At 46.0% G+C, this 27,632-nt stretch overlaps 1 protein-coding gene across 1 annotated transcript; it reads right to left on the bottom strand.

Moving 5' to 3' along the window:
• LOC119381648 (acid-sensing ion channel 2-like) lies at positions 1–27,449 on the bottom strand. The gene is made up of 10 exons (XM_037649422.1): positions 27,051–27,449; positions 26,196–26,350; positions 24,564–24,667; positions 23,519–23,612; positions 20,248–20,314; positions 11,338–11,445; positions 9,126–9,240; positions 7,199–7,280; positions 974–1,046; positions 1–129 (listed from the first exon to the last, which is right to left on the bottom strand). Exons 1-10 carry the CDS (start codon positions 27,447–27,449, stop codon positions 1–3), a joined length of 1,326 nt encoding a protein of 441 aa, XP_037505350.1.
• Positions 27,450–27,632: the final 183 nt, after the last annotated feature.

Here is a 27,632-nt window from a genome sequence, read left to right as displayed (position 1 = left end):
TCAGCGTAGCATCTTCCAGAGTCGCAGCGTGCCGACGACCAGGACGTCGAGGACTTGGAACATAATGAGGAAGGACAAGCCAAGGTACATGCCGATGATGCCGCCCAGGTTTCCCAGCACGTTGGTTTCCTGCACGCAATTGCAAATCTGCGCGTGAAACCTCACGGGTGGCGTCAAGATGGACACTGCATAGTTTGACGCCCTCGATAGAATTGCAGCAGGTACGCAGTTGAAGAATGGGTTGAGCTAAAGATAGTACAGGGTACAGACGTGACGTAGGATAAAACATGGTGCCACTCAACCCTCGCGATTGACACACACAAGTACAGGGTAACGACCTACAATGAAATAACTAAGGCTTTCTATTTGGCCCGACGGACTTCACTCCGCCTAGCAAGTTATGCAGAGCCCAAGATACGCCTGGCTGCAGCTACAGACTGACTCTTATCCAAACGCGCTAGCGTTCCATAGATTGTACCCTGAGATTTATCTCGACAGATCCTGCGACATCTGCGGTATAGAACCTGCTATACTCAAACACATGCTCTGGGAATGTGAGGCAAATGCTTAAGGCAATAATTCGGATGTTGACTCGGCGAGGTGGGCCGACATCCTGCAGAGCTCAGAGCTCGGCAACCAAATCTGGGTCGTCCAGCAGGCCCATGAAGTAGTCGCTAGGCAAGGCCTGGATGTACCGACGTGGGAGTCCTGAGCCCGGATCATCAAACTGCAGGACACTCAATAGAAGTTTTTACCAGCCAACCAATCTTTCCGTGCTTATCTTTCTAGCGCTATCCGGTTTCCCCGTACGTTATAGACGAACTAAAGAAAATGAATGCATTTAGCCTTCACATTTCTCTAGTTCTCAGGGTTAGATGTAGGACACCAGTGCACGATTGATGCCCCTGTCCAGTTCACACCTTTCCAAGGGTTGTATGTAAGGTTACAGTGTTGGATTGTCCGTGGCACTCACATCGTACTTTGGCACCGACAGTGTATGATCGTAGGTGAGTGACTTGAAATACACGACGAGGCGGGCCGGTGGCCTAGGGCAGCAAAAAAAAAAAAAAAAAGAAAGCAATAATAATTATTGGGTTTAAGGTCCTAAAAGCATAAAAAAATAGAGAGAAAGTAAGGCATACAGCTTGTTGTATCGTAGAAGTGCTGCTGAACTTGGAATGTTCACGCTCTTTACATTACCCGGTGTACCGAAATTGCGAGAACCGCCGATTAATCTTACCGCGGCGTTACTTAACCAAACAAACTGTCACGTAAATATACCTGATATCGAGTGAACTCCGATGATCTTATGCAGAAGCTCTGGCTGTTGCAAACATCGAGAAATTCTGTAGCACAGTTTAACGACCTCCGCGCTCATACTCTAAATGTCTTCTATATTGCTAAAAGGTGTCAACTGCGTTGCACGGTTGCGCCACAGTGCGAATACTGTTAACATGCTGCAAACACCAGTACATTTCTCTGTGACTCAGCAAAACTACTGCTTCAATTACTACAACATTCTAGTGACGTGCGGAAATATCGAGAAAAGCCTCGCGTTGTTCGCATGCACCTCGAGTGTACGCAGCACACGATTTAGAAAAACTGTAGAAATTGTAGAAACGCTTCTGTGGTTCATCGAACGTCATGGAACTGCGTCATAAATAACGCCATTGCGCTGATCGTGCTACATACCCGTCTTCATTTGTTGGTCCCGCAAGATCCTGCATTAAAAAAAGAGATAAGGTGAAGATGTGTAGATGGCACATGAAACCCCAGTCTGAAAGAAGACATGCTGCATGCACCGTACACAAATGTTTAATGAATTACATTTCTAGGTGTTGTCGTATACTGCAAGAACTGGAGGAAATGAGCACAGTACAAACATCAATGCTGTGCATTCTTTATGGTGTCAGGAAAATAGGACAGCCTGTATAGTCCCAACGGCCCGGCAAGCCCTAATCTCGACCTCAGTGCATACCTTGTTGTCCGGCCGCTTGTGTTCGGCGCCGAAAGCGAGATGCAATTACAGTTTGCGATAGCGGGGCAAATATCGCTTCTTATCCGATACAGCAAGAAGCCAGTGTCGGTAAGCAAAACTGTGACAAAGGTGGGTTGCTGTTCCTTTATAGAGTTTTCCTGGCTGACACTCGATCAGACTAGAGGGTGGGCTCTCGCAAGTCCCTTTAGACGCACAAATTTTCGTGCTAAATCACTTTAAAATGTTTGGCCTAGACACCTACTCACTCCTTTCAATGTGACCTATTATTTTGTCTCATGAACGAAGACTGGGGTCTTAGAACAAGTAGAATTGTTATCTCTCTTTATCTCTCGGCAAGCGTCCACTTCGACACTTCCCACAGGTTTAAAAGAACTGCAGTCTGGTTCACACACGTCGCCTCAAACTATGAACAGATTTTACCACTTCTGATATGTCTAATGCAAAATGTCAATTCTGGACTACTCTATTTGAACGAGCGCTTACCCCTCTCAGCTTCGTCACGGTCACATCACGCTTATAACTGATGTCCCTGCGGAGAAGAATAACTGTTTTGAATCAGGTCCGATTATACATATGTGACAAGTATGTCGTCTCTATAATGTAATTGAAAGTGCACTTGTACTTTGTGAAGTGATATTGATACAAGTCAGCGAGGAGGAGAAAAATGAGCACGAAGCACTGGATAAAAGCAACATCGGGCTGACCCGTGGCCAATGAAGAAACAATAAAAAATCTTCTGTTCGAGTGGGACAGAGGATTAGAACCAGTGACCCCTCGATCCGTGTCGCGATGCGTTTAACCGCTCGGCCACCACGCATCCATACTCTATCATACTAACGACGAGCTATTTATATACATAATTTCACGTTGGTGGTCGCACATCTCGATGGTTCTTTAGCGGCTTGATTATCACCCGCGAGATGGCGCAAAGGGCCCACGGGGGCGTGCTTTAAAACGGCATCGTCTCGCCGTCGCGCCGCATGCATGGATATTGTAGCCGGAGGGCGTCCGCACTTTGACTTTCCTTGCGACACGGTTTACGTCTCCATCGAGAAGCAAAACAAGGCTAGCGATTGGGAAGGCGATACGAACACGGTCCGATTACGCTGTCGCGTTCTACTCTTGAGAGCGAAGCCGAAGCGTCATCTAAGTTTTTTACAAACACTGCGAAATGATACTAGCTGAATTTCCGCATTATTCAGCAAATTTTTACGACCACTTGCAGACCTGTCAGAACTGTTTATACATGTTTGTTTGCGTTCGTGGCGATTGTAGTTGGCGTCCAGTTAGTTTTATTGTTGTCAGAACTAAAGGAGTGTCGATATCGCGAATCCCCAGATGGCTCCTAATTGAACACATGCTCAAGGAAAGATTTGGTAACACATGTCACACCGCTTGCATAGTCGATTCTTATTGTGCTCGCAATGCCGTTTTGAGTATTAATCACTTGACTGTTTGTCATCTGCATCACGTACTGTCGGCCGCGAAAGTTTACGGGATCTGAAGCGCGTGGCGGAGCGACGGAAAAGTGCATTGCTGCGTCACCTACCGTGACGCAGCAATGCAGTTTTCCGTCGCTCCACCACGCGCTGCAGATCCCACAATCTTTTGCGGCCGACAGTACGTAAGTTTTTCGTCTCGTTTCAATACTTGTACCTCATTACTCCTGCCTCAGCTGTGCTGCGATTGCGCTGCTGGCAGGTTTCATGGTTGAACCGCACGCAAAAAGATCCCTACTGCATACTAAAACCTACTATACATGTGCGCACATGCGCACTCAATGGAAATTTAAATAGAAGGGCGTATCTTACGGCGTTCTTGATAACTGTAGACTTGGGATTAAAAAAAAAAAATCATGGCTGATCCCTCTGTCATAGGAATCGGGATAACACGAAAGTGAAACGTGTCTTCACAGACGTAGTCGAGCGTTTGTTGGGCATATTTTCGCCTCAAGAGTGAGGGAATGAATGCTATAGCAAAAATTGTAATGTCACGCGAAGAACGGCAAGCAGCACGAAACTCGCAACGCACTGCTCAAGCAGAAGGGACGCACGGAACGAACATACACAGGATGAGCGCGAACTAACTGTCAGAGTTGTAACTTATTTATGTCAGCAGCGCGCTCCTTTAGGAAAAGCGGTCGCTGCAGTGAGCAAAGCGAACTTCGTGCTCTCAACGCAAACTTGCGGTGAGAGCACAAGACGTACAAACCACCGCCATCACAATATAAGCGCGCGCACGAGCGACCACGCACTGTAGAGGCGCGCGCTCAACGCGACGCGGGAGCGACGACCTTTCAAGCGCGCTCTTCGAGCCCTTCGCGCAATCTCGCTAGTGATGACGAAAACATGCTGATGTACCGCCGATCTCTCAGTACCGCCACCGGCAAATGGTGTACTACATATATAGCTCGCCGTTAGCATGGCGTAGAACGTGCCGTCTGTGGCGTAATCGTCTCGCGCTGCGCGCTCTTGAGCGAGGGGTTGTAAGTTTGACTCCCGGTGACGGTACTTTTAAAGACGAGAGTCTTTCTTGGGGAACTTAAACGCAGAAATTTTGGTCTGTCTTTCTGTCTGTCTTTCTGTTTGTCGGCACGTCCCTCGATTCAGCCACTCGGCTAAACTTGAACCACTTGCACAAGGGCCAGCCATCGTGAACGGCTCACTAGGTTCATACTTGTGTACATGGTTGATCAAACAGCAAACATTACGCATATCTGAGGCGCAACATCACTAGGCAAGTATTAGGTGGTGTGTTCCTTTAATAGAAAATACATAGATACGTAATTCTAGAGACCCTAGTTTCTTAAGCTGCGCTGAAAATGCGACTGCGCCGGAACTTGGCTTCCTCAGTGCCCTCTGCGCGAGCTCATTGTTGTGTTTCGGTTTCAGTTCAGTATTGCACTGTACGAGTGCCATGGGGCGCCGCTCTGGCATTCCTGCTTTACCCAGGCGACGTGAATATAAAAGAGTGTGTGGAGAGTGCTCGTTGAGTGCGGCACGTTTCTTCTGCTTCGGCGCTTCGCGTCAAACCGCGTGTTCGGGCTGGCTGGCGTCCCCGCCGGTCGCGTTGCTCACCGCCGGTCTTGCCTGCTGCTGCGCCGGGACTACCAGCCCGCAACACAGCATTCACGTTTCCCGACGTATTGCCAGATGGCGTTCATATATCACGCAGCGCCTCTTCTATCGTCTTTAGACGACATTTGCAGCGAAGCATGCAGATACGCGGCCAATTTTTTTCTACTAGTTTTCTTCTTCTCTGTTATCTTTATATTCATCTGTTAGTCTTTATATTTTACAACGTCATATCCGTGACGGAAATACGTCAGTAGACCATGGTGGACACCGGCATAAAACACTTTCGTGTTAAAAAAAAAACAATTTTATGGGGCTTCTTGGTGAACCTGATTGCGCACTGTAACGACAGAAAAGAAAATGACTGTGAAAAAAAAAGAGACAGATCGCTTTACGATTCCGCATAAGTTTTATGATTGTAGGCTTTTTCGTGTCATTTTTCGCGCTGTAGTGTAGCAGTACAGATTGATTTTGGACACCAGAGCTTCTTTTTCCTGCCACTAAATCAAAGTACAGGGACATATTTGCTTTTCACCCCTATCGTAATCGCAGCAGTGAACGAAACCACAGCGTCTGGTTAATTATTTTTCATAGCAGGTTTTCATCTGTTATACCGGCTGATTCTTTCAGAGCTGACCTATTTCACTAGGCTGTAGTTTTGTTACATAGTATCCGGTTTTAACGCGGTTTGCGGCAAAACATTCAGGAAGAATGAACATTTAATGAAATCTTCCGTTTTTCGATGCACAACGCAAAGAAACAAAAATCAATAAGAAATAACGAAAACCGAGAAATGCAATAGAAGGATGTATGGCTTGCGCCTATAAAACGCTAAGAAGTCTGAATACCATGCGGCATGCCAAACGTGACTAGAAAAGGTTTTAAAGTTTACACTACAGCAGATATTGAAATGACCAATTGAAACGTCAAACTGTTCTGACTTCAACAGTATGCAGTCCATTATTGTATGGAATTTTGCAGAATGTCACGGTTTTGGGTATTTCCTATTTATTTTTATTTTCGACATCGCACATAAAAAAAACCAGACCAGTACATTAAATTTTCTTCTTTCTTGAATCTTTTGCCGCGAGCTGCAATAAAATCGGTTAATTTGTAACAAAAGTACAGCTCAATGAAATATGTTAGTTCTATATGAACCACCCCGTAGATTTGCTGAATATGCCATCCGAAAACACAAAACAATGGGCGTAATGTCTGTCGAAATAAATGAAAATTTCATGGAAAGAATGAACAAGAAAGAGAAAGTGGAAGCGTCCAATAGTGAAAAACAATACGCGGTCCTCTTATGTCTATATTGCCGACGTCGGTGTAAGTCGCAGCAGGGCGATTCAAAAAGCTTACCACAACCAATAACTTTGACAAACCTCGTTGCTTTTCATTTAATTTTCCACAACTGAAATATCCTCGGAAAAATAGACGGTGTTCCTCCAGAAGGGCAGAAATAACAATTACAAGGCTACGATGTCGAGTCGACCCCCCCCCCCCCTCCCCTCCCCTCCCCTCCCCTCCCCTCCCCTCCCCTCCCAGGAAGCAAACCAATGACTGCTCGTTACTGTAATCGTCGGCTAAACTCCATTCGAAATATATGTAGCCATAAGGCATCGAAGTCCCCGATACTGCTCAGGTTTCTGTTTTGGAATGGGAAACATTAGAGAGCTTGAGAATTGGGGCCCCAAGGATCTTGGGGACCCATGAAGTTCGCGATCCGCCAGGGTGCATGCACAGGCTGTTGCAACAGTAGTTTGGGCAAGAGCCCAAACTACTGTTGGGCTCTTGCGCTTGCGTTGACCCAAGACTCGAAAACCGAAAACTAGCGTGAAACCCCAAGGCGTCTTGGGTCGCCAGCGAGAAGACGTAGACGCAGAGTGGGCCACGACGCAGTATGGCCCGCGTCTCGCATGATTTTAATGTCCGCCACGTGTGGCGCCCCGTGCGTTCGACCCAATTCTCAAACTCTGCTGCTCCTCCGAACGTAAGAGCAGCCTACCCAACGCAGCTTGGGGACCCACCGTCTTGGGTACCCAATTCTCAAACTCTCTATTGTTTTTACGAAGACGTCAAGGACATCAAGTCTCATAAGACATTAAGACTGCGAACCACTTACTTGCAGGCGCGAATGCAATTGCACTCCTGCTCGAGCATATAGGGAGTTTGGCTTTTTGAAACGTGCATCGCACACTCGAGCTCTGTAATAGAGCATGAATAAGCATGATTCGAACCAGCACCAGTGTTGAGTACGCTGCGACCAGAATAATAAATTTTAAGCACGTGCCACTGCTGCACATCTAAACAAGACATAACGAAGACGCAATACTTCTCAGATATCAAGGGTATGTATGATTGTAATTAAGAGACCTCACGTCCAACAGTTCACTGTACATTTGCGGTTGCGGTGACAGCCATGCGTCGCAAACACGAGAACCTAGTAGCACCAAATGTTGATACAACGTTTCCACCACATTGAGGAAGTTGCTTCGACGTTGTGGCAACATTGCGTGCTAGTTCTTTAAACATTCTTTCAAAATTTGTGGCTGTGGTAACTGCGCTCGCCACAGACAAATCACCTACGAAACCATCAAGAGAGCAGGAGTTTAAATGCCCATATTAGCGGCTGGCTGCATGAAAAAAGCTGACGAAACTTATTCGCGAAGCATCACTTAGTTGCAGCATTTATATATAATTATTCCTTGGTTCTGTTCTTATGTACTTTTATATTCTGCGTATTGCTTCAATTGCTTATTGCACAGTGTGTTCAGTTCCAGTTCATTTGAGTTTTTCTAGATCCTACGCAGGCGGAAATGGCCTTAGATGGTGTATTAACCGACCGACAAGCCATATGAAGGAATAAATAAATAAATAAATAAATAAATAAATAAATAAATAAATAAATAAATAAATAAATAAATAAATAAATAGGAGAAACTTCGGGCTACCTCAGCGATGCCACAGATGAGTGAGATAGAGTCAGAGAGCTTGTCTACAAGGCCCATTACCCACAACATAATGATACCGTGTGGTTAATACGCAATGTGCTCCCGTACTTTTCGGAAGTTAGGCAAGCAGTGCGGCGCGTGAAGTTGTGTTTTTGCAAGCGATTTCTTTTGCTTCTTTACATATTTCACGGCTTCAACTGAGATACAACAAAACGAAACCCTTTTATTACATGGCTGCAAATGCCGTGACTGCAGTAGAGCGATAATGGAATCGACAGCGGGAACGAGAATGAAAATATGTGCTTTAGGCTGGGAGATTGCGCTGTCATCTTCCACAAACGCAGAAATGCCTACGGCTTCTCAGCTTCAGCAGTAGCCTTCCATCGTTGCTTACGTATATTAGATTTCTGCCCGTATAATTTTGTTGAACCGGAAGAATAGGTACAACACAAAAGATAGAAGCAATTCGACTGCGAATGCCAACTTCAGACGCGCGCACACAGGCACCAAACTCCTGATGATTCCTAACCACGAGTACCACAGTTCTAAAGTCGCGAGCTGACCTACCTAACCTTGTAGTTCGCCAAAAAGCTGTCCGTCTTTCACTATAGCGCAAGTTCATAGATGCATTTCCCCGGACATTCAACATTTTGCCAGCCTTCCACCGTTTCGACCGCACCAACCACGACAAGGTCGTGTATCCTCCTCCAACCCAAAACACTAGTCATCTTCTTGGTTCTTGGTTCTTGGTTCGAACACCAAGTTCTTGGTTCGAACACCAGTTCTTGGTTCGAACACCAAGAGACTGGACTGTGCTTCGTGAGAACCCCCTTCATTTTAGACTCATCATCGAAGAACTAGCATTGTGTCAAATAAAAGGTACGCGCCCACCCCTCATGTAAAACGCCTCTGGGAGACTTTGAGGTATCGGAATTAAATAAATAATGCGATCGTAGACCTCTGTGCTTGTACGTGTCATCGGCGCTAGGCTTGGCTGAATTCAACCACAGATCTATCGAATATTACTATACGCCAGCGTAATATAGAGCATTGAAGCGCTGGAACTCAGAGATCACGCGTAGCGCAGTTTTTACCCACCCTTGTCTGCACAGGTGTCATATCGCTGGGCCAGCGTGAAGATCTGAGGCAGGTATACCAACAAACATTCGCACGCCTCCACGACTTTCACCTGGAGACACATGACCAGGCAGTCCTGCGCACGGGGGCATAAGAAAGGTGGATGTGAAAAATGCATCGTCCTGCATCATTTGCAGCCACAAAGTATAGATGCCGACTGATTTCCGTATTCGTGAATACTTTCTTTATTTGTCTATAAAATTGGCTGTAGTTATGAAAAAAAATCGGCAGATCCCACTCGTTGTGGGAATCGGTTTCATACGAAGCAGTCAGCGTGTACTTCTATGCTGTACTTTATGGCTTTGAGCCAAGCGTTACGAGGTGGATCGACGTGTTTTTGTAAGTGTAGTAGCTGTGTGCACATTGTGGGCTTACCAGGCACGTCGACAACACTGGCGTTTAAAGGGCAACTTATGGTGCGACGTAACGTCAGCCTTCACGTTAGAGTACATACATCAGTATTATCGAAACGAAGCGCACTTTATGGTGCAGTCATGTGAATATCGCACGTAACTTCCGTTAATGTATTCCGCCGGGGTCGAGCGATGCTTCAATATAGCTTGCTGAACCATAGGAATACACATGTAATGTTTTTTAGAGTGCTATAAAAGTCGAGCCAACACTGGAACCACAGATGTTAATCTGATATGACGCCTGTATCGTAGGAGTAAATATCTAGTGTTTTTATTGCTTTCTTGTAAAATTAGATAGCCAGCACCACAACCACAGTTGACGTTGCACCGACATTACGCCTGCATATGCTGTTTTTGCAAACGTGGCTCTGTGGTATAATACCCGATTGCCACGCAGAATGCTGGGGTTCGATTCCTGCTAGGATCCTAATTATTATTCTTTCCTAATTATTATTCTTTCCATTCGTCGGATCAACGCTGGCGATGTCGGTTTTCCTCTACGCTCTCGCATTTAAATTACCAATGTCTGTTCTCGCCGTTCCTGGGTAGATATAAACTGTCGATCACGTGTGGCGCATACCCGTACACCGCGGCCCGTGGTAAACGGGTATGTGCCACACAGGTCTGGAGGAAAGGGTCTGACGACGTGGGCGACAAGATTTTCACGTTATTCATGTCATGACCCGACAGTCATATTCGTCAGATCCTCTTGCCCTCCCATGTCAATTTTGGTCTACATAAGGTTAAGGAGGCGATCATGAGAGCACCCAGACGTAGGCGGCTAGATAGATAGATAGATAGATAGATAGATAGATAGATAGATAGAAACGCTCAAAGTGCCAAAGTAACCACTCTAATGGTACTGAAGCTAAAGCGAAAACCGAGATTAGCCCTTGCAGCCATGTTGCCTCCATGTATAGAGTCATCTTACTAACTGAATATTTCATACGCAAGAGGACACGGCGTTGAATGTAAGCGAGACCATCTGATAACCATCTGATAGCAAGTTGAAACTTCCTAGCTTCTCTTTATTTTGGTAAACTGAGAATAGAACCTCACGACTTCGAGAAGCACACCGGTCCAACCTCACGTCACAAACACAGTCATCACAGCAAATATGTATTTGCAAGAAATTATTGATGTAAATAGTCATCCTTCCCGAACTATTACGAGTGGGAATTACTACAATTAATTTTGCCCTTGCTGCTTACTGAGTTGTGATCTATTAGCATACATGTTTTCTTTTTTTTTCCTTGTGCACCCTCTCCTGCTTAAAATTGTCTGCTATATTGTCCGAAACAAAACGAGTAAATAAGTAACAAAAAAAACATATAATATGTCTTAGTACGGAGAATAATTGGCAAGAAAAAACGCGTTTTTTAAGAGGTGCCCTATCCGGTACAACGAGGAGTCTAACGTGTTGCTCTGAATCACAGCTCTTAATCACTGTCCTTGGTGCACTGACGAAACAGTGCACCAAGTCGTAACAAATATGTCGATTAATTTTATGATTTAATATATTGCTCGTGGAAACTGAATGTCTCTAATTATTATTCTCTTATTTTGCGTTTTTTTAATGTATAAATATGAAGGGTGCAAAAACGCCCAAATAATATTGGTGACTGAAGCGGTTAGCACGAAGGGAATGAATGAATGAATGAAAACTTTTATTAGGTCCAGCAGGGCGCGACGAAGTAGCTTATTTTTTTTTTTCAGCTCTTCAGCGTACAGCGAACATCATTGTACGCGCGTGCGCTTACCTCTCGTGTGTAGACACCGTACATTTGGTCCATGTGGACCATCAGTCGAGGTGGCCACGTGGAGCGGCAGGGATTGGCGTACGGCTCCGGCAGCCCCGTCTGCGCCAACTGCGACCACGAGGTTCTCACTTGAGAACAAACTCTTTTATTGTCATGAGTAAGGAGAGGACGTATGGACGACGAAGACGACGAAGTAGGAGGAGAAGCACGCGGAACAGGCACGAGCGCGTGCGGGGTAGCACACGGCGCGATGCGCGTGACACGAGCCGTAAACGAAGGCAGCAGTTCGATGAGCTGGCATTGTTTGCGTGGCTACTGAAGAAGAAGGTCGCATTGGCAGCTACGTTCTGTCAACGGGAAGGCAGCGAGCGTTCGATTCCGGAGGCCGTGACGCTGGCACTCCGTGGCGTGGCCGTTGACCTCGACGACGCTCGGGCGAGGCTCCTCGGAGGTGCTGCAGCCCCTTACGGCAATCCCGGACGCACCAGCAGCAGTCCCCCTTCAAACTTCGGCCAGCAACAATCCCCGGGACGCCACGTCATCGGGTACAGCAGGGGCCGAGCTCGTACTTAGGCCTAAGCGATAGCGACGCCTGCCACGTCAGCGTCCGGGAAGCGGCTTACGGCAGCGTGGCCAACCGTCGCGTATCGGACCGACAATTGAAGAGGATCGTCGGATGCATCGATTGCGGATCCAACCCCACGGAGGCGGGACTCAGGGAGTTTGACGGAACCAAGTAAGCGCGTTCCATCCAGACTACGACTCGACGGCGAGGCCTACGTGGCCAGACACTCCAGTAACGACGCTAGTCGTAGGTGTCAAAGTACTGAGAAGTGTGTTTGTTAACTTTCGCCTATTTCTTTTGTGTTTATAAGATTTTCTCTGTTAGTTATTTTGAGTGTTTTCTTATAGTTTTTCTTGTGTGTAATTAAATTATGTTTGCTGTGCCTACCTGCGCCTTCTCAATCTATCTCCAGCGCACACGCCTCCGAGATCGGTGACAAAACAATTGGCGAGCCTGCCAGGATCCTAAGAGTCCAGGATAGAAGATTCCAGGATTCAATCCGGCCCAGTCACCGATTCTCAGTTGGTAATAAGTTGGTGCGGAGATGGATTGGGAGCGCTTGACGGCGGTAGCTAAAGATCTAGGTATGACTAAAGAGGAGACTTTGAAGTTTTTTGAAAATGCCCAAATAGAACAGGATAAGCAGATAGCACTGAAGGAGAGGGAACGCGAGTATGAACGAGAGAAACAGGAGCGCGAATTTGAACGCGAAAAAGAGCTTCTCGAATTGAAGTTGAGACTAGCGCAACTTAATAGTGTTCCGCAAGACGACCAGAGTGTCACATCAGCATCCTCTTGCTCGCAGTCACCCAAAACTACCCGCATATGTCCGAGAAAGTTAATGGCTCCGTTCGATGAAAGACGTGATGACTTGGATGCCTATTTACACAGATTTGAACGGATTGCCAGGGGTCAAGGTTGGGACAGAAGGGAGTGGGCAACAGCACTCAGCCTTTGTCTGGTAGGAGAAGCCTTAAGTGTTTTTGGCCGAATGCCCGCCGATGACTCCATGGATTATGATAAAGTCAAGAAAACACTGTTGCAAAGATTTAGGTTGACGGCGGAAGGCTTCCGGGAGCGGTTTCGTGGGTGCAAGCCAGAGAATGCAGAGACAGCGAAGCAGTTTGTGTGCCGCTTGTCAAATTATTTTGAAAGATGGATGGAGATGGCGAATGTAGAAAAAACATATGAAGGCGTACGTGATTGCATGGTCGTGGAGCAATTCTTGAATTGTTGCAGTAACAAGTTAAGTGTTTTCCTGAAAGAACGAAAGGTAGCCTCACTTGATAATGTAGCAGAGCATGCGGATCAGTATTTGGAGGCCCAGGGATTTAGAAACCTAGGGAAGGCAAATGAAGGCTGTGACAAAGCAAGAACAGATGAGACAAAGGGTAGACCTCAGGGGGTACCGAACACGTCACAGCGACCACTCAGGTGTTTCCTGTGTAACCGCATTGGGCACCGAGCTATGAATTGTCGAACTGGAGATGGTCGTTCACAAGTAGTGGTGTGTCAGTTGTGCAACAGAAGGGGACACCGAGCGAACGAGTGGAGGTCAGGGACTACAGACAAAGTAGCCTGTATAGTGGACTCCCAGGATGGTAGCACAAGAGAAGTTGGGACTAAAGACAAAGTAGCTTGTATAGTGGACTCACAGAGGGATAGCGTGGAAGAAGGGCAACAGGCACAGAAAGAAGAGTCGTGTAAGAACGAAAGTAAGCTGTACTCTCAAGGAGAAGGGTTACCGGTCGTAGACGGAGAGGTGCATGGACAAAGGGTGAAAGTTTTGAGAGATACAGGCACAAATATTGTTTTGGTGAAAAGGAGCTTAGTAGACGAGTCGAATCTAACAGGAGAGTACGCAACAGTCATTTTGGTGGATAGTTCGGTGAGAAGGCTTCCAGAAGCTCGGATAAAAGTTGCAGGTCCATATTACACAGGTTGGGTGACAGCGAAGTGCTTGGAGAAGCCCATGTATGACCTGATTTTGGGTAATGTGCCGGGAGTCAGGAAAGTAGATGAGCCTGATACGAACTGGGAAAACAACAGGGACGTGGTAGATGAACAGAATGCAACCAGTGGTAGAGTAGCGGAACCAAAGGAGAGTGGTAAAGAGGAATCATGCCACGACAGAGTAAGAGAAGTGCAGACGCCAATAGCAGAAGTGGCATTGGCAGCAATTACGAGAGCGGCGGCAAAGAGAGAAGCAGAGGCCACAAGATTGAAGGTGGCGACCATGCAGAGTATAGATATAACCCCTATGGAGTTCCGAGAAGAGCAGAAAAGGGATGAATCGTTGAAGGGTTGTTTTCATAAGGTAGGGGAACCATTCAAGAAACAGCGAAGCAGGAATGTATTTGAGTTCCAAATACATGATGGACTCTTGTATAGGAGATGCCAATTTAGTTCAGGAAGGGAAGTACTACAGCTGATGGTACCCAAAGCTTACAGGAAAGCGATACTTACCTTGGGACATGACAGTGCCATGGCAGGGCATCAGGGAGTTAAGAACACGCTGACTAGAATTACAGAAGAATTCTTTTGGCCTGGGATTCAGTCAGAAGTTAAAAGGTACGTGAAATCTTGTGATGTGTGTCAGCGCACAGTACCAAAAGGGAGAGTAGGCAGAAAGAAATTATTCGACCGTGGAAAAGGAGGGCTTGGCGTTAGTATGGGCTGTCAAAAGGTTCCACATTTATTTGTTCGGAAAGAAATTCAAAGTGCAGACGGATCATCAACCGGTAGAGTTCATAAACAAGGCGAAGTTGACAAATGAAAGAGTAATGAGAGGGAGTCTTGCACTGCAAGAATAATCATTTAGTGTAGAATATATTAAAGGGAGAGAAAATGTGGGGGCCAATTTTATGAGTAGAAGTTGTTGAGCGGCCCAAATAGGTGTAGAAGGTAAAACAGGGAAAAGCAAAGCTTGATAGCACTAAGAGGATGAAATTGTGCAACATACATGGTGATGTATTGATGTATTGATGTGTGTGGTGCATATATAGTGCGATAGGGACGATTGACTTATATAGCAGTGTTGTGAAGTGACCAGCGAAGTGTGTGTGTGACAAGTATGTGGTGAAGTGTCAAGCGGAAAGGCCTGTGAGTTGACAAGAAGACAGGCATTACGACAAAAGAAAGAAGAGTAAAGTTTTTTTTTAGAAAAAAAAACTTTCGGAAAAAAGGGGCCTATGTCATGAGTAAGGAGAGGACGTATGGACGACGAAGACGACGAAGTAGGAGGAGAAGCACGCGGAACAGGCACGAGCGCGTGCAGGGTAGCACACGGCGCGATGCGCGTGACACGAGCCGTAAACGAAGGCAGCAGTTCGATGAGCTGGCATTGTTTGCGTGGCTACTGAAGAAGAAGGTCGCATTGGCAGCTACGTTCTGTCAACGGGAAGGCAGCGAGCGTTCGATTCCGGAGGCCGTGACGCTGGCACTCCGTGGCGTGGCCGTTGACCTCGACGACGCTCGGGCGAGGCTCCTCGGAGGTGCTGCAGCCCCTTACGGCAATCCCGGACGCACCAGCAGCAGTCCCCCTTCAAACTTCGGCCAGCAACAATCCCCGGGACGCCACGTCATCGGGTACAGCAGGGGCCGAGCTCGTACTTAGGCCTAAGCGACAGCGACGCCTGCCACGTCAGCGTCCGGGAAGCGGCTTACGGCAGCGTGGCCAACCGTCGCGTATCGGACCGACAATTGAAGAGGATCGTCGGATGCATCGATTGCGGATCCAACCCCACGGAGGCGGGACTCAGGGAGTTTGACGGAACCAAGTAAGCGCGTTCCATCCAGACTACGACTCGACGGCGAGGCCTACGTGGCCAGACACTCCAGTAACGACGCTAGTCGTAGGTGTCAAAGTACTGAGAAGTGTGTTTGTTAACTTTCGCCTATTTCTTTTGTGTTTATAAGATTTTCTCTGTTAGTTATTTTGAGTGTTTTCTTATAGTTTTTCTTGTGTGTAATTAAATTATGTTTGCTGTGCCTACCTGCGCCTTCTCAATCTATCTCCAGCGCACACGCCTCCGAGATCGGTGACATTTATATGCAGCTTATTCGTGCGATATTAAACTCTAAATACCTGCCAAGTCAGTGGGAGAGCTTGCAGTTTGATTGTTATCCCAAGTGAGTTCCGTTGCTTGCACATCTTGTGTTATTCACTCATCAAACCCCTCCAAAAGTTGCTACAATATTTTGTGTCTGCCTAGCATGCGCGTGTAAATTTAGAGTTTTTGTAAAATTATAGCAACCGTATTTCTGCCCACCGTTTAGCGTAGATTTTTTAGAAAAAGAAGTTTATAAAAGACTTTGCTGAAAATATCAAGCAAGGTCGAAGCTGAACGCTTGCTAAGTTCCCAACAGTCAACATTGGTGTGCGATATCAATCAAGCAGGAAGCGATAACACTCGCACGCGTCCTCGTGTCTTTTTGTGAGCTACGGGTGAATTCGCTGAATTTATAATCGCGCTAGGCGTGCCACAGTTAGATGGGTAAATGGACATCAGAGTTAGCTACGATTACCTTTAATAATAATAATAATTTCCCATCAATACGATTAGGCTTGATGGCAGTGGTGAGACTAAAGGTGAGGAAGGCTTGAGCTTGAACGTCTAGTGATGCACAACTATCGGTAAACTGACTATCGATAGTATCGACAGTTTTTTTGAAACTATCGATAGTGCAATCGGTAGTACCATCGTTAATATTACTATAGCGATATTACTGCCACGCGTGTTTATTGCTTTGTTTTGACGTATTCGGCTTTCACCCACAAATACTGTCAGCAACGTTTGACGCAGACCGCGCCGTAATATTTCAGACGTTTCACAATTGTTTGAGACCATTCTGTTAATTAAGATTACGCGCCGGACGCGAATAGTCAAGTTTATTAGAGAGCTTACGTGAGCACCAGCGATAACGCTGGAAGGTTTGATGACTGGTGTATAAAGGACGACGCGTTCCACCGATGATCAGAGAACTCAACGGCTGACGGCTGCTCCCACGCTATCAGTGCGCAGCATGTATCGCTTGTATTTGGAGTTTTGATTTTCTGGGCACAAGTTCGCCCAAATAAAAAGCTCCGTATTTCCCAGTCTTGCTGCAGCATTCCTCACCGTCACAACCACGTGACAATACTATCGATAGTGGTGTGAATAATGATACAGTTGCTGGCCGGCCATATTGCCAAAATATTTGCGATAGCCTACTACCAGCTTCGCTTATCATATGAGCAATTTATGGCAGAGAAATAATTATTTCCGCAGTGAAAATGGCAGAATGTATCCATCAATAAATTCGTATCCAAAAGCAACCAGTTACACCTTACAATTAACTGTTTGATATTTTTTTTAAATTTTGAAATCATAAAATGCAATATCAATGTGAAGCCTCGCGCAGTCCCACCACATGTAAAGGCTTCCTTTCCGCTACAGCTGAACAGTTTGACTTTATGATCATGTGTCAGCAAAGCACTCTGGTGAAGAACACAAGCAGGTCAACTTTCTTGCCCTTCAGCCTGCTCCTCCGGCTCCACTATGTACCACGCGCACGGGGAACCAAGTTTATTCTGGAGTGAGTCTGCGCTGTTGATTTTATACTATCGATAGTACCATCGAATTTTTTACTATCGATAGCGCTGTCGATAGTATTTTTCACCATCGATAGTTTGATAGTGACTCAGCTATGGATAGTATCGATATTACTATCGATAGTTCTGCATCACTACTAACGTCTCACACCTTCTACAGCAGGCAGCATCAGAGAACATCATACATATAGCATCTGTATTCACAAGAAAGCAAAACAAAAGAGAGCGAGCGAGAGAGAAAACAAAGAAAGTAAAAAAAAAAGGCAGACCTACGCAGAACGAAAACAATGAGTGAAATTCACTTCCACGCGTTTCATTTTGCGGCATATGCGTTACACAAATCTACGAGGAATGCAAAGACTACAAAGACGTACAGATGTCAGTGGCAAGAACTTAGCACAACACAAAAAATAGAATAACAACACATGATGATATATAAAGGTGAAGTATGTAATAGTATCAGTAGATTGTGGTTTGTCGCATGTGTCTACACTTAAGCAGACATTATGTGCAATGTTGGGAAGCTGTTTACGTTACCGCTATTTTCCGCTATTTCCGGAACCAAGTAAATTAGCAGTGCTGTGACTTCAATAACACCAGTGCATTTGCGATGATGTTGAAAGGAAGACATACTACGGGCTTAGTCTACATTCTAAGGTAAAAAAAAAAAAAAAACTATCTACGCGTTAATCTTTTCGGCGAATTCCTGACTTGCCACGTATGAGACTATCTTTAAAGCGAAACGTGAACTCTCTCTTGGGTCTCGCAACTCTCTGAAGAGAGTGCAGTTACTTCTTAAGGGAGTTCGCGTCTCTATTTAAAGAGGGTCGTACACGTGGGAAGTCACAACACACACAAAAAAAGAGTAAAAGGGCTCCTTTTTCTGCTTAGATTGCGTAAGAGATGTGGCTTCTGTTCTGGATTCCGACGGATGAGTCTGTGATTTGCTGGCAGATGCCAGAGTTCACAATTCCGGTTTTCGTCCGTTGGCGTTTTTTTTCCGCACTGACATTATCGGATCATGTAAGACGCTTGCACGAGAGCCCTTCTCAAATATGTCGAAACTTGGGTCCACATTAAGAGGTGATAGAGCAGCTTTGCTCGTCAGCGATCGCAGGAGCGTCGGCTATTGCTCGCCAGAACTTACTTAACCGGCAAACTACCGGTAATGTTATACCGTTACCTAAATGTTGGCTGCGGTAACACAAAAAATGCGGTATGGCGTTGACATCATTGACGGGAAAAGGTAACACTTCTAGACGCACGCAGCTTCATGGAGTGTTAATACCGTAAATATCTTTTCGCCAAACTAAACATACGAAAAAAAAAAAAACGCCAGGCCTACGCGGAAAGCGCAGCACAGTCACAGCGAAAGCTGGAAGAGCGGCATTTCTAGAGCCCTTTGTAAACTCTCCTGAGGCTACTAATACGAGTACACTAGCAAGGTACCCACTACGCCATAAATCACAATATTTGTGAAGTTGGGAAGCACCTACAACGCCATTATTCGTCATTCTGCGCAGAAGCTAGGTTCTAGTTTCACATCTGTAAGGCATTATGTGCACTTTGTTTACGTGACGACTGTTAACGATGAAGAATTGTGGCTCAGCCCTTTGTAATGGGTTGGAAGCTTTAAACGACTCACCAGTTACGTAATTCGCATTGTGTGACGCCCGGTCGCTATTTCACTTTCTCACCATGCAATATAACATACGTTGACGTGAGAAAGAGAGACAGAGAGAGGGGGGAAGAACTTTATTGAGACGGTGAGGAAATGGATCATGGGCTTATGGGCTTCTTTGGCAACCAATACAAGTGCACTTGCAAGGAACCCACTACGCTATAAATCATCATAATTTCGGTGAAGTAGGGAAGCGTCCACTATGCCATTTTCGTCATTCAACGGAGAGCCGTGTTACCCGCTAAAAACATGTAAGGCATTACGCGCACTTTGTTGATGTTGTGCCTGATTACGATGAAGAATTATTGCAGAGCCCGCTGTAATGGGTTGAAAGCATCCACCAGCCCACTCGTTACGCAATTCGCATTGTGTGACGCCTGGTTACAGAATTCGCGTTGTGTGATGCGTGGTTATTTCACTCTTCTACGACACTCAATTACATATGCTAATGTGGTTCCTTCCGGACATGAAGCCGCTATAGCGTCTATTTGCAAGGCAGTTTCAAGCACCGGCATGGCTCTGAGGTAGAAGACTGGGCTCCCACGCAGAGGGCCCAGGTTCGAACCCCGTTTCATCAAAGAAATTTTTTCTTGTTTCGTTTTTTTTTCTTATTTCGCGCGATAGTGGTTGCGGACACCGGCAGCGGGGGCGGCAGCGGCGGCGGACAACTACGGCGCCAAAAACGGCCGTTGAAATGATCTCATAACAGCTTTCGCTGTAAAAACTGGGTGCTACTCCAGCCAGTTTTGTGCTGATGCTTTCAGATTTCCGTCTTCTTACTCTCACGTAAGACAACACGTAGGACAAATCTACAGCTTCGCACCTCAGTGTACTAAATTTTTGCGCCCTGTCTTCGCACAAATATGCCTGACAAAGCCTTAAGTTCATGATTGTAATTATTGTTCGAATCTGATGTGAATCGTGATAAGTGCGAGATGTGAAGCTTTTTTTTTATGCTTGGTGCCTGTTGTGTGCTTCGCTACTAGTGTAAAGTAAGTCACAACATTTCTCAAGTCTTGCAAATGAAAGAGTGAAAGTAGAATGTGTTGGTTGTGGATAATAACCCATTACCAAATTCAGGCCGACGTACGTCGTGTGGCCTGGAGTCAGGAAGACGCCATCTTCGCATATGGAGTACCTGCATCGAGAGAGTTAAGGGCAATGCATCTGCGTGTACGCTCAATAAGCATCGTCAAATACCTTTAAAGATTACGCACGCTAACACGCATGAACTAACAAAAATAAGTCTCGAGTATGATTTTCCATTCATTGTGCGATGTAAATCGTTGCCTTTAGTACTGTCACAATGCAGCCTTTCCTCCTTCGACGAGCTTTCTTTCGTATCGAAGTTCTGGCTCGGCGAAACGCAAGTTCTCTGGGTTTAATTCTCTGTGACGAAAGAAGTATGAAAGAAGTGCAACGTAGACGGACCTCCAGTCGCGTTCAGCTTCTGCCACTTTTGGACCACAATAAAGTTCTGACTCACTCACTAGACGGTACATGTTGCACACTGGATTTCATAACACAGGCAAATAGAGTTTGAATGGGAAATGAGCCTGGCATGGAGTACGCTGTGTCTCGCTTCTTCTCAACACATGTGCATTCTCAATGCTGTGTTGTGCAATACAGTACGCAGGCGAACGGAACTCAACGCCGGCAGCAATTGATGTTTAGAGGCATACTCGGGAATGACACCGGTAATTGTAGTTCGCCCGCACTTTCGCCTCCGCCATAGAAGTTAAGCAATGAGATATCGTTATCTCAGCAATACACATTAAGAATAGAAGTAAAGCAATGATATATTGCTGTCCCAGAAATACGCATTATAATACACCATTTGCTTTCCTTTTCGAATTTAAAAGTGTTTTCCTTTTTAAATGAATAATGATAATTGCTAGGGCTTTACATGCCGAAACCACGATATAATTATGAGGCACGCCACTGTGTGGTACTCCAGTTTAATTTCGACAACCTGGGGTTTGTTAACGGGAACCTAAAGTGAGGCACACCGGTGTTCTCTGCAGCTCGGCCCATCAAAATGCGGTCGCCAGTCCTGGAATCGAACCTGCGCCCTTCGAGCTTAACAACACGACACCTTACGTGCTAAAATAAGCGGGCGGGCAGATTTTTTTAAAATGCGAAACATTTCTTAGCGAACTTCTGCGACTTTGAGCGTATCTATCTATCTGTCTATCTAGCCGCCTACGACTTTGTGCTCTCCTGGCCGTTTCGTTAATTTGATGTATACCAAAATTGGTGTGGCATAACATGACCTTAATACGAACATAAATAACACGTCATAACACGAAAATCAGGACATGCATGTCATGAACAGCATGATTTACATTCCACGGCCTTGGAGCTCTTGCGGCCATTCCATTAATTTCATATATGCCAAAATTGGTATGGCGTGACAAGAGTTTATGTCGAACATAACGACAGGTCCTAACGTGCAAATCATGACACGCATGTCATGTGCAGCATGATTTACATGACATGGTCTCGGGGCGCTCGCGGCTGTTTAAATGAATAGTTATATGCGAAAACTGGTATGGCAAGACATTTCTGTATAACGAACATAACTGACGCGTGGTAACATTAAAATCATCACATGCATGTCATGTACGACATGATTTACATGCCACGCTCATGGCGAACTCGCGGCCGTTTCGCTAGATTGATATGCACCAAAATTGGTATTGTGCGATGTGACTGTATGAAGAACATGAATAACAGGTGGTAACATGAAAACCATGACATGCATGTCATGTATGTCATGATTTACATACCACGCTCATGGTGCATTCGCGGCCGTTTTGCTTGCTTTATACACACCAAAATTGGTATTGCGCGACACCACTGTACGAAGAACGTAAATGAGAGGTGGTAACATAAAAATCATGACATGCAAGTCATATATGACATGATTTAGATTCCACGCTCATGGTGCGCTCGCGGCCGTTTCACTAGATTGATAAACACCAAAATTGGTACTGCGCGAAGTGACTGTATGAAGAACATGAATAACAGTTGGTAACATGAAAACCATGACATGCATGTCATGATTTACATGCCACGCTCATGATGTATTCGCGGCCGCTTCGCTAGCTTGATATACACCAAAACTCGTATTGCGCGACGCGACTGTATGGCGAAGGTAAATGAGAGGTGTTAACATGAAAATCATGACATGTAAGTCATGTACGACATAATTTACATGCCACGCTCATGGTACATTCGCGGCTGTTTCGCTAGCTTGATATACACCAAAGTTGATATTGCGCGACGCGACTGTATGACGAACGTAAATGAGATGTGGTAACGTGAAAATCATGACATGCAAGACTCGTACGACATAATTTTCATGCCATGCTCATGATGCATTCGCGGCCGTTTCGCTAGCTTGATATACACCAAAGTTGGTATTGCGTGACGTGACTGTATGACAAACATAAATGACAGGTGGTAACTTGAAAATCATGATATGCATATCATTTACGGTATGATTTACATGCCACACTCATTGTCCGATCGCGGCTGTTTCGCTCGCTTGATGTACACCAATATTGGTATGCGTGATGTGACTGTATGACGAACATAATTGACGGGTGGTAACATGAAAACCATGATATACATGTCATGTATGGCATGATTTACATGCCATACTCATGGTGCACTCGCGGTCATTTCGCTGGTTTGATATATGCCAAAATTGGTATTGCGCGATGTGACTGTATGACGAACATAAATGACAGGTCTTAACATGCGAATCATGTTATGCATATCATGTACGGTATGAGTTACATGACACTGTCATGGTGCGCTTCCGGCCGCATTGTTAGCTGGATATATACCAAAATTGGTATGGCATGACACGAGTGCGTGATGAACAGAAATGACAGGTCATGCATTGTATATACCAGAATATACGTTTCATTGGTACAATATATACCAGATTGTGCATGCATGCGTGCATGGTAAACATGCGATATATGATGAAATAGATGCCATGGCATGAATGATTTCATTTGACTCAAAGACAAGCCAGGCGATTTATGCAGCTCTTTGCTGGCTGCTTTTTTCGTATAAAATGTTGGCGTTTTTTTTTACCTTAAAGCCGGATTAAGTCCTGCAACGGCACACGAAGTTGGTACGGGGTCATCAACGTGACGTCCTTTCTTTGGTATAAACGTTTTTTTCTTATAGGCCTTAATCTAACAAAAAGAGTGAGCTTTTTACATCACATCTGAATCATAATTTGCTAACGGTGCTCACTGAATGCGCATTCAATGAATTCAACCTGCTTCCGCTGACCTTTTCAATGTCTCTATAGCACGCTCACCTGGTACCGTGTAAGTGGACCATGGCGATGAAGCCTGCCTGGTAGGAAGTGGGCAGGTACTCGTTCAGCTGCGGATTCAGCGTGACCACCAGCCCTGCGTGACACCGAAAAAGGTGCGGTAGGAACAGGGAAGCACGGAATTTCCGTGTGGTTTAGAACGTCCCATTAGTAGCACGGAAACTGAACACATCACGACTACCGAAGGTCATTTATTATAGATCTTTCGGCCACGTTATAACTGGTCGATGAAATGGTTTCTTTATGTAAAGAAGGAAAAAAAAGAAATCACAGTTATGCCGAAAGGACGAAGCAATGAATGCGGTAGCAACACATTGGAGTGTTATATGAAGCAAGGTTATCAGCTGACTCCTCTATCATCCGACGTGGCGTAACTTTAAAAACGCTGGCGTGACGAAAAGCGGCCGCTGCAGTGAGCGAAAGGACCTTCGTGGTGTCTATTGCTTCAATTCAGACTGAGCGGTGGAAACGCAGTGCATACAAAAGCACGAGCCGTCTGCTGATCCCTGTCAAGAGAGCGCGCTCGCGACCGCGCCCAGAAGTTTAATGTGCGCAGTCTCTGAGCACTTAGGCTTGAACAGCTAGGGACCTAGGCTTGAACAGCTCCGTACAGGCGCTTTCTCTCTACTAACACGAATGAAATAGTTACGGAGTGGTTAAACACTAAACTTGCAAATTGTTTTCAGATTTCGACTGCAATCATAACGTTACCTAAAAATCCACATGGGCAGAAGTTCAAGGAAATATGGAAGAGGTTCAAGGCTCGAAGAGGTGAAATATCCTGGAACAACGGCTGTCGCTGGAGCCATAGTATCGACAAGCAGACTTGTCTTTGTCAAGGCAGCATCGCCTTTGCCAGCTGCCTTGACAAATACAAGCGACACCCCTTCTTCGAGCATTTTTCATGCATTACCCGAGTTACTCAAGGTACATGCTCTGAACGTCGCTAAAGAGGACGGCAATGCCTGTGGCGACATCGCATCTGTAAGCATACTGTTTCGCCGTTTCGACAAAGTCGCGTCATTACCGTCGTAAGGTGACGACATGGTGGTGTAGTCTACTCGCGGCTTGTGGTCACAGAGGAAACAGAAGCAGTTGTTGTACATCAAGTCGGTGACGTTGCGGTAGAGCCTGCGAGACACAAAGCAGCAGTCACTGCGCGCCTTCGTTTCAGTTCGGTGCGAGACAGACTGTCACTTCTTTATTTGCACCCCCGCACTCTGCGACAGCTAAGTGCGCGGAGCGAGACAGTGACGTTAGAACATGCAGGTGTCGCGGTAATTTCGTCCAGACGATTTGTGTAGTTCTATCTTCGAGATTTATGGAAGTTCGAACAAGACATATGTTCAGGGAAGCATCAAGGCCTTAAACGATGATAAATTCGTGAGTAGGGAATGTCGTTGGAGCTAATGTTTCGATTAGAGGTCCTGTTTTCGTCAAGGGAGCACCGGATGCTTATGGTATATTGCATACGCAGCTCTGTCTTTGCAGCACCTTCAGTAACTTTTGAGAAATCGTTGGACAGAGTGTCGCGGGAGCCAAGGGCAGCCACTGCCCTGACCGAGACAGTCATCGTTTCGAAACACTTTATTCAACAAAAATTCAACAAAATATCATGTTTAACTACTTCTCGAGAGTTATTGAAGGTGCTTGAAAGACAGAGCTAAAAATACAGTACATTATATGCGGCCAGTTTTCAGCCTCCTCGACATTTTGAAGATTTCTAATTTCTTCTTTTTTAGATTTCAACGATTTTTTGTGACATACAGCCGCGTGTATCTGTCATGGTAGCATTAACAAATTGGTTACGCAGAATCTCGCAAGGCACAAAGGGGGCACTGCTTTGTTTCTTTGCGTTAAGAACGGGTGTATTAACAGTTTTTCCCTTCTATTCACCATTCCTCCAATCTGCAGGCTTCTGAAGAGTATTAGCCATATTCAATGTCACTGTGCTTCCATACGTCGGTTAGTGCGCCCTTGCGCTTCCATTTCCTAGCCTCCTGGTAACGATCACCTCGAGAAGGCACTGGTCCCAGGTTCGAGTCCCGGACCAGAATGAAATATTCTGCAATTGGTAGGCTTTCGTGATTTATTTCGTGATACGCGACTGTCTTCGCTACAATGTGCAGAGATGATCACTCCCAGAATCTAGCTCGATTCGACCTTAGACCGATGTCGGCAGCAACCATTCTGGAAACTCGTTCTCAAACGTCATCGCAAATGAAGGTGACGAAGGGATTGTGAACGTTTTTAAAGACAACATACTACCAAAGACGACTGTAAACTAGTAATGATATTTCATACCGCACAAGACTCACTGACTGACTATGACGTTGTGTGTGAGCCCCCCCCCCGCCCCTTCCCTGCGCAGTGTACGGTAGCAAACCGTGTGCAACCTGGTTTGCGCTCTCTTCTTCTAGACACTGTGCACACAAGAAGTGACAGAAAGGTTTGCTAAGCTCTCCTTCGCATTTAGTTGCACACAGATCGGCACAATACTAATCTGCACAGCCAAATTGTGTAACATAAGTTCTACGGCCCGCTGAAGAAATCGGCATTGCGTTTGCGAGGCACGTAAGCTTAAATATAATGATATCGTGGATCGCATGCTGTCTCACTTTCGCGGAATAGAACGTCAATCTCCCGGGCCGTGACTCACGTCGCGTCTCTGCAGTCCCAACCGTGGTAACTGCAATTGACGAAGGTGTCGGCAAACTGATGGCCGAGGGTTCTGAGCCATGCACGGTTCTTCGCCTTGTGGTACGATAACCAGTCCCATATGTGCTGCTGCAGCCTTAGGTCTCCCAGATTGGCCTGCACAGAGACGAAGTACCCGCTGTGATGATTCGCTCTCGTGACGATTATATAGCGTCACGAGGAACGACGCCTTGTACCTCGAGCATGTCATACCGGGGGTTAAAACCCGTCCTCGGCGAAGTCAGTAGCGGTGCCTTTGTACCTCAGGCTACTACAACACATCTAGACTTCTTTGGCGACCTTGCTTGAAAGGGGAGTGATAGATAGAAGAGCGCGGAAAGTGGAGGCCACGTTCTCGACATCAACTCAGGCCTCCAGCACGGAGCACATCTCCTCGCATTAGAAGTGCCAGCAGGTGTCCGGAGACACTTCAAATTGAACTAACTCCCGCATTGGGTTCGTTTCCCAGTGCCGTCGGGCAACCACCGGTTCTTCTAATCGGGAGAGTGAACTAACCAATTAAGCAACCAACATTGTGCGATTGATTGATTGATTGATTGATTGATTGATTGATTGATTGATTGATTGATTGATTGATTGATTGATTGAGTGAGTGAGTGAGTGAGTGAGTGAGTGAGTGAGTGAGTGAGTGAGTGAGTGAGTGAGTGAGTGAGTGAGTGAGTGAGTGAGTGAGTGAGTGAGTGAGTGAGTGAGTGAGTGAGTGGAACGCTTGCGGCCTAAGGAGGCTGGCCGACCTAACTACCGAGTCAACATTCAACATCAAAACGTTCAGCGAATCAATGTTTCAAATGCATACTTCCTTGAAATCCCATTTTTTGCCGCAGATGCGTCTGTTCAGCTCAGAGTTCATCACCCGCTCCGAGGCATGCAGGGCGCAATACCTCGACCTTCGAAGCGGGTTCAAGTTGCACACGGTGACGTCAGGCATCTGGAAGGACTCGTTGGTGTTGTACTCGAATGCGATGGCTACGCTGTACGCGAAGTACTCGCTGAAGGTGGCGCACATCTCGGAGGCGCTGTAGTACACCAGTGTCAGAAGCGCGCCGGTCCAGAGCAGGCGGCGCAGGACTCCACCCTTGACTAAGGCTTCTGCACCCGGGAGACCGGCGTCCATAGCAAGCTCGCCATAGACTTGCCCGCACGTTCGCCATAGGCTGTCGCGGCTGGCTTCGCCTCCATTTACAGATGATGGCATTTCCGCTGCAGAAACACGCAAGAATAAAGCTGGGAAGTGATTGAACCACCTCAAATCACGCGCCATTTTCAAGGCGGTTGGTTTATAAAAAAAGATTTATGTCAAGGCATCCCTGACGTTACGAGAAGCACATATACGAAAGAACCCAAAGAAAACACAAAAGAACGCGGAAGTTCCACAATC

Source organism: Rhipicephalus sanguineus, chromosome 2 (assembly GCF_013339695.2).
Source record: "Rhipicephalus sanguineus isolate Rsan-2018 chromosome 2, BIME_Rsan_1.4, whole genome shotgun sequence".
Classification (NCBI taxonomy): domain Eukaryota; kingdom Metazoa; phylum Arthropoda; class Arachnida; order Ixodida; family Ixodidae; genus Rhipicephalus; species Rhipicephalus sanguineus.
This window is presented reverse-complemented; position numbering and strand designations above follow the sequence as displayed.

Coding starts and splice junctions, on each gene's coding strand:
- LOC119381648 (XM_037649422.1), bottom strand. CDS start 27,449: ATGCCATCATCTGTAAATGGAGGCGAAGCCAGCCGCGACAGCCTATGG. Junction 26,351..27,050: donor AAAAATGGGATTTCAAGGAA/GTATGCATTTGA, acceptor GTCTCTGTGCAG/GCCAATCTGGGAGACCTAAG. Junction 130..973: donor TGTCGGTGCCAAAGTACGAT/GTGAGTGCCACG, acceptor AATTGCGTGCAG/GAAACCAACGTGCTGGGAAA.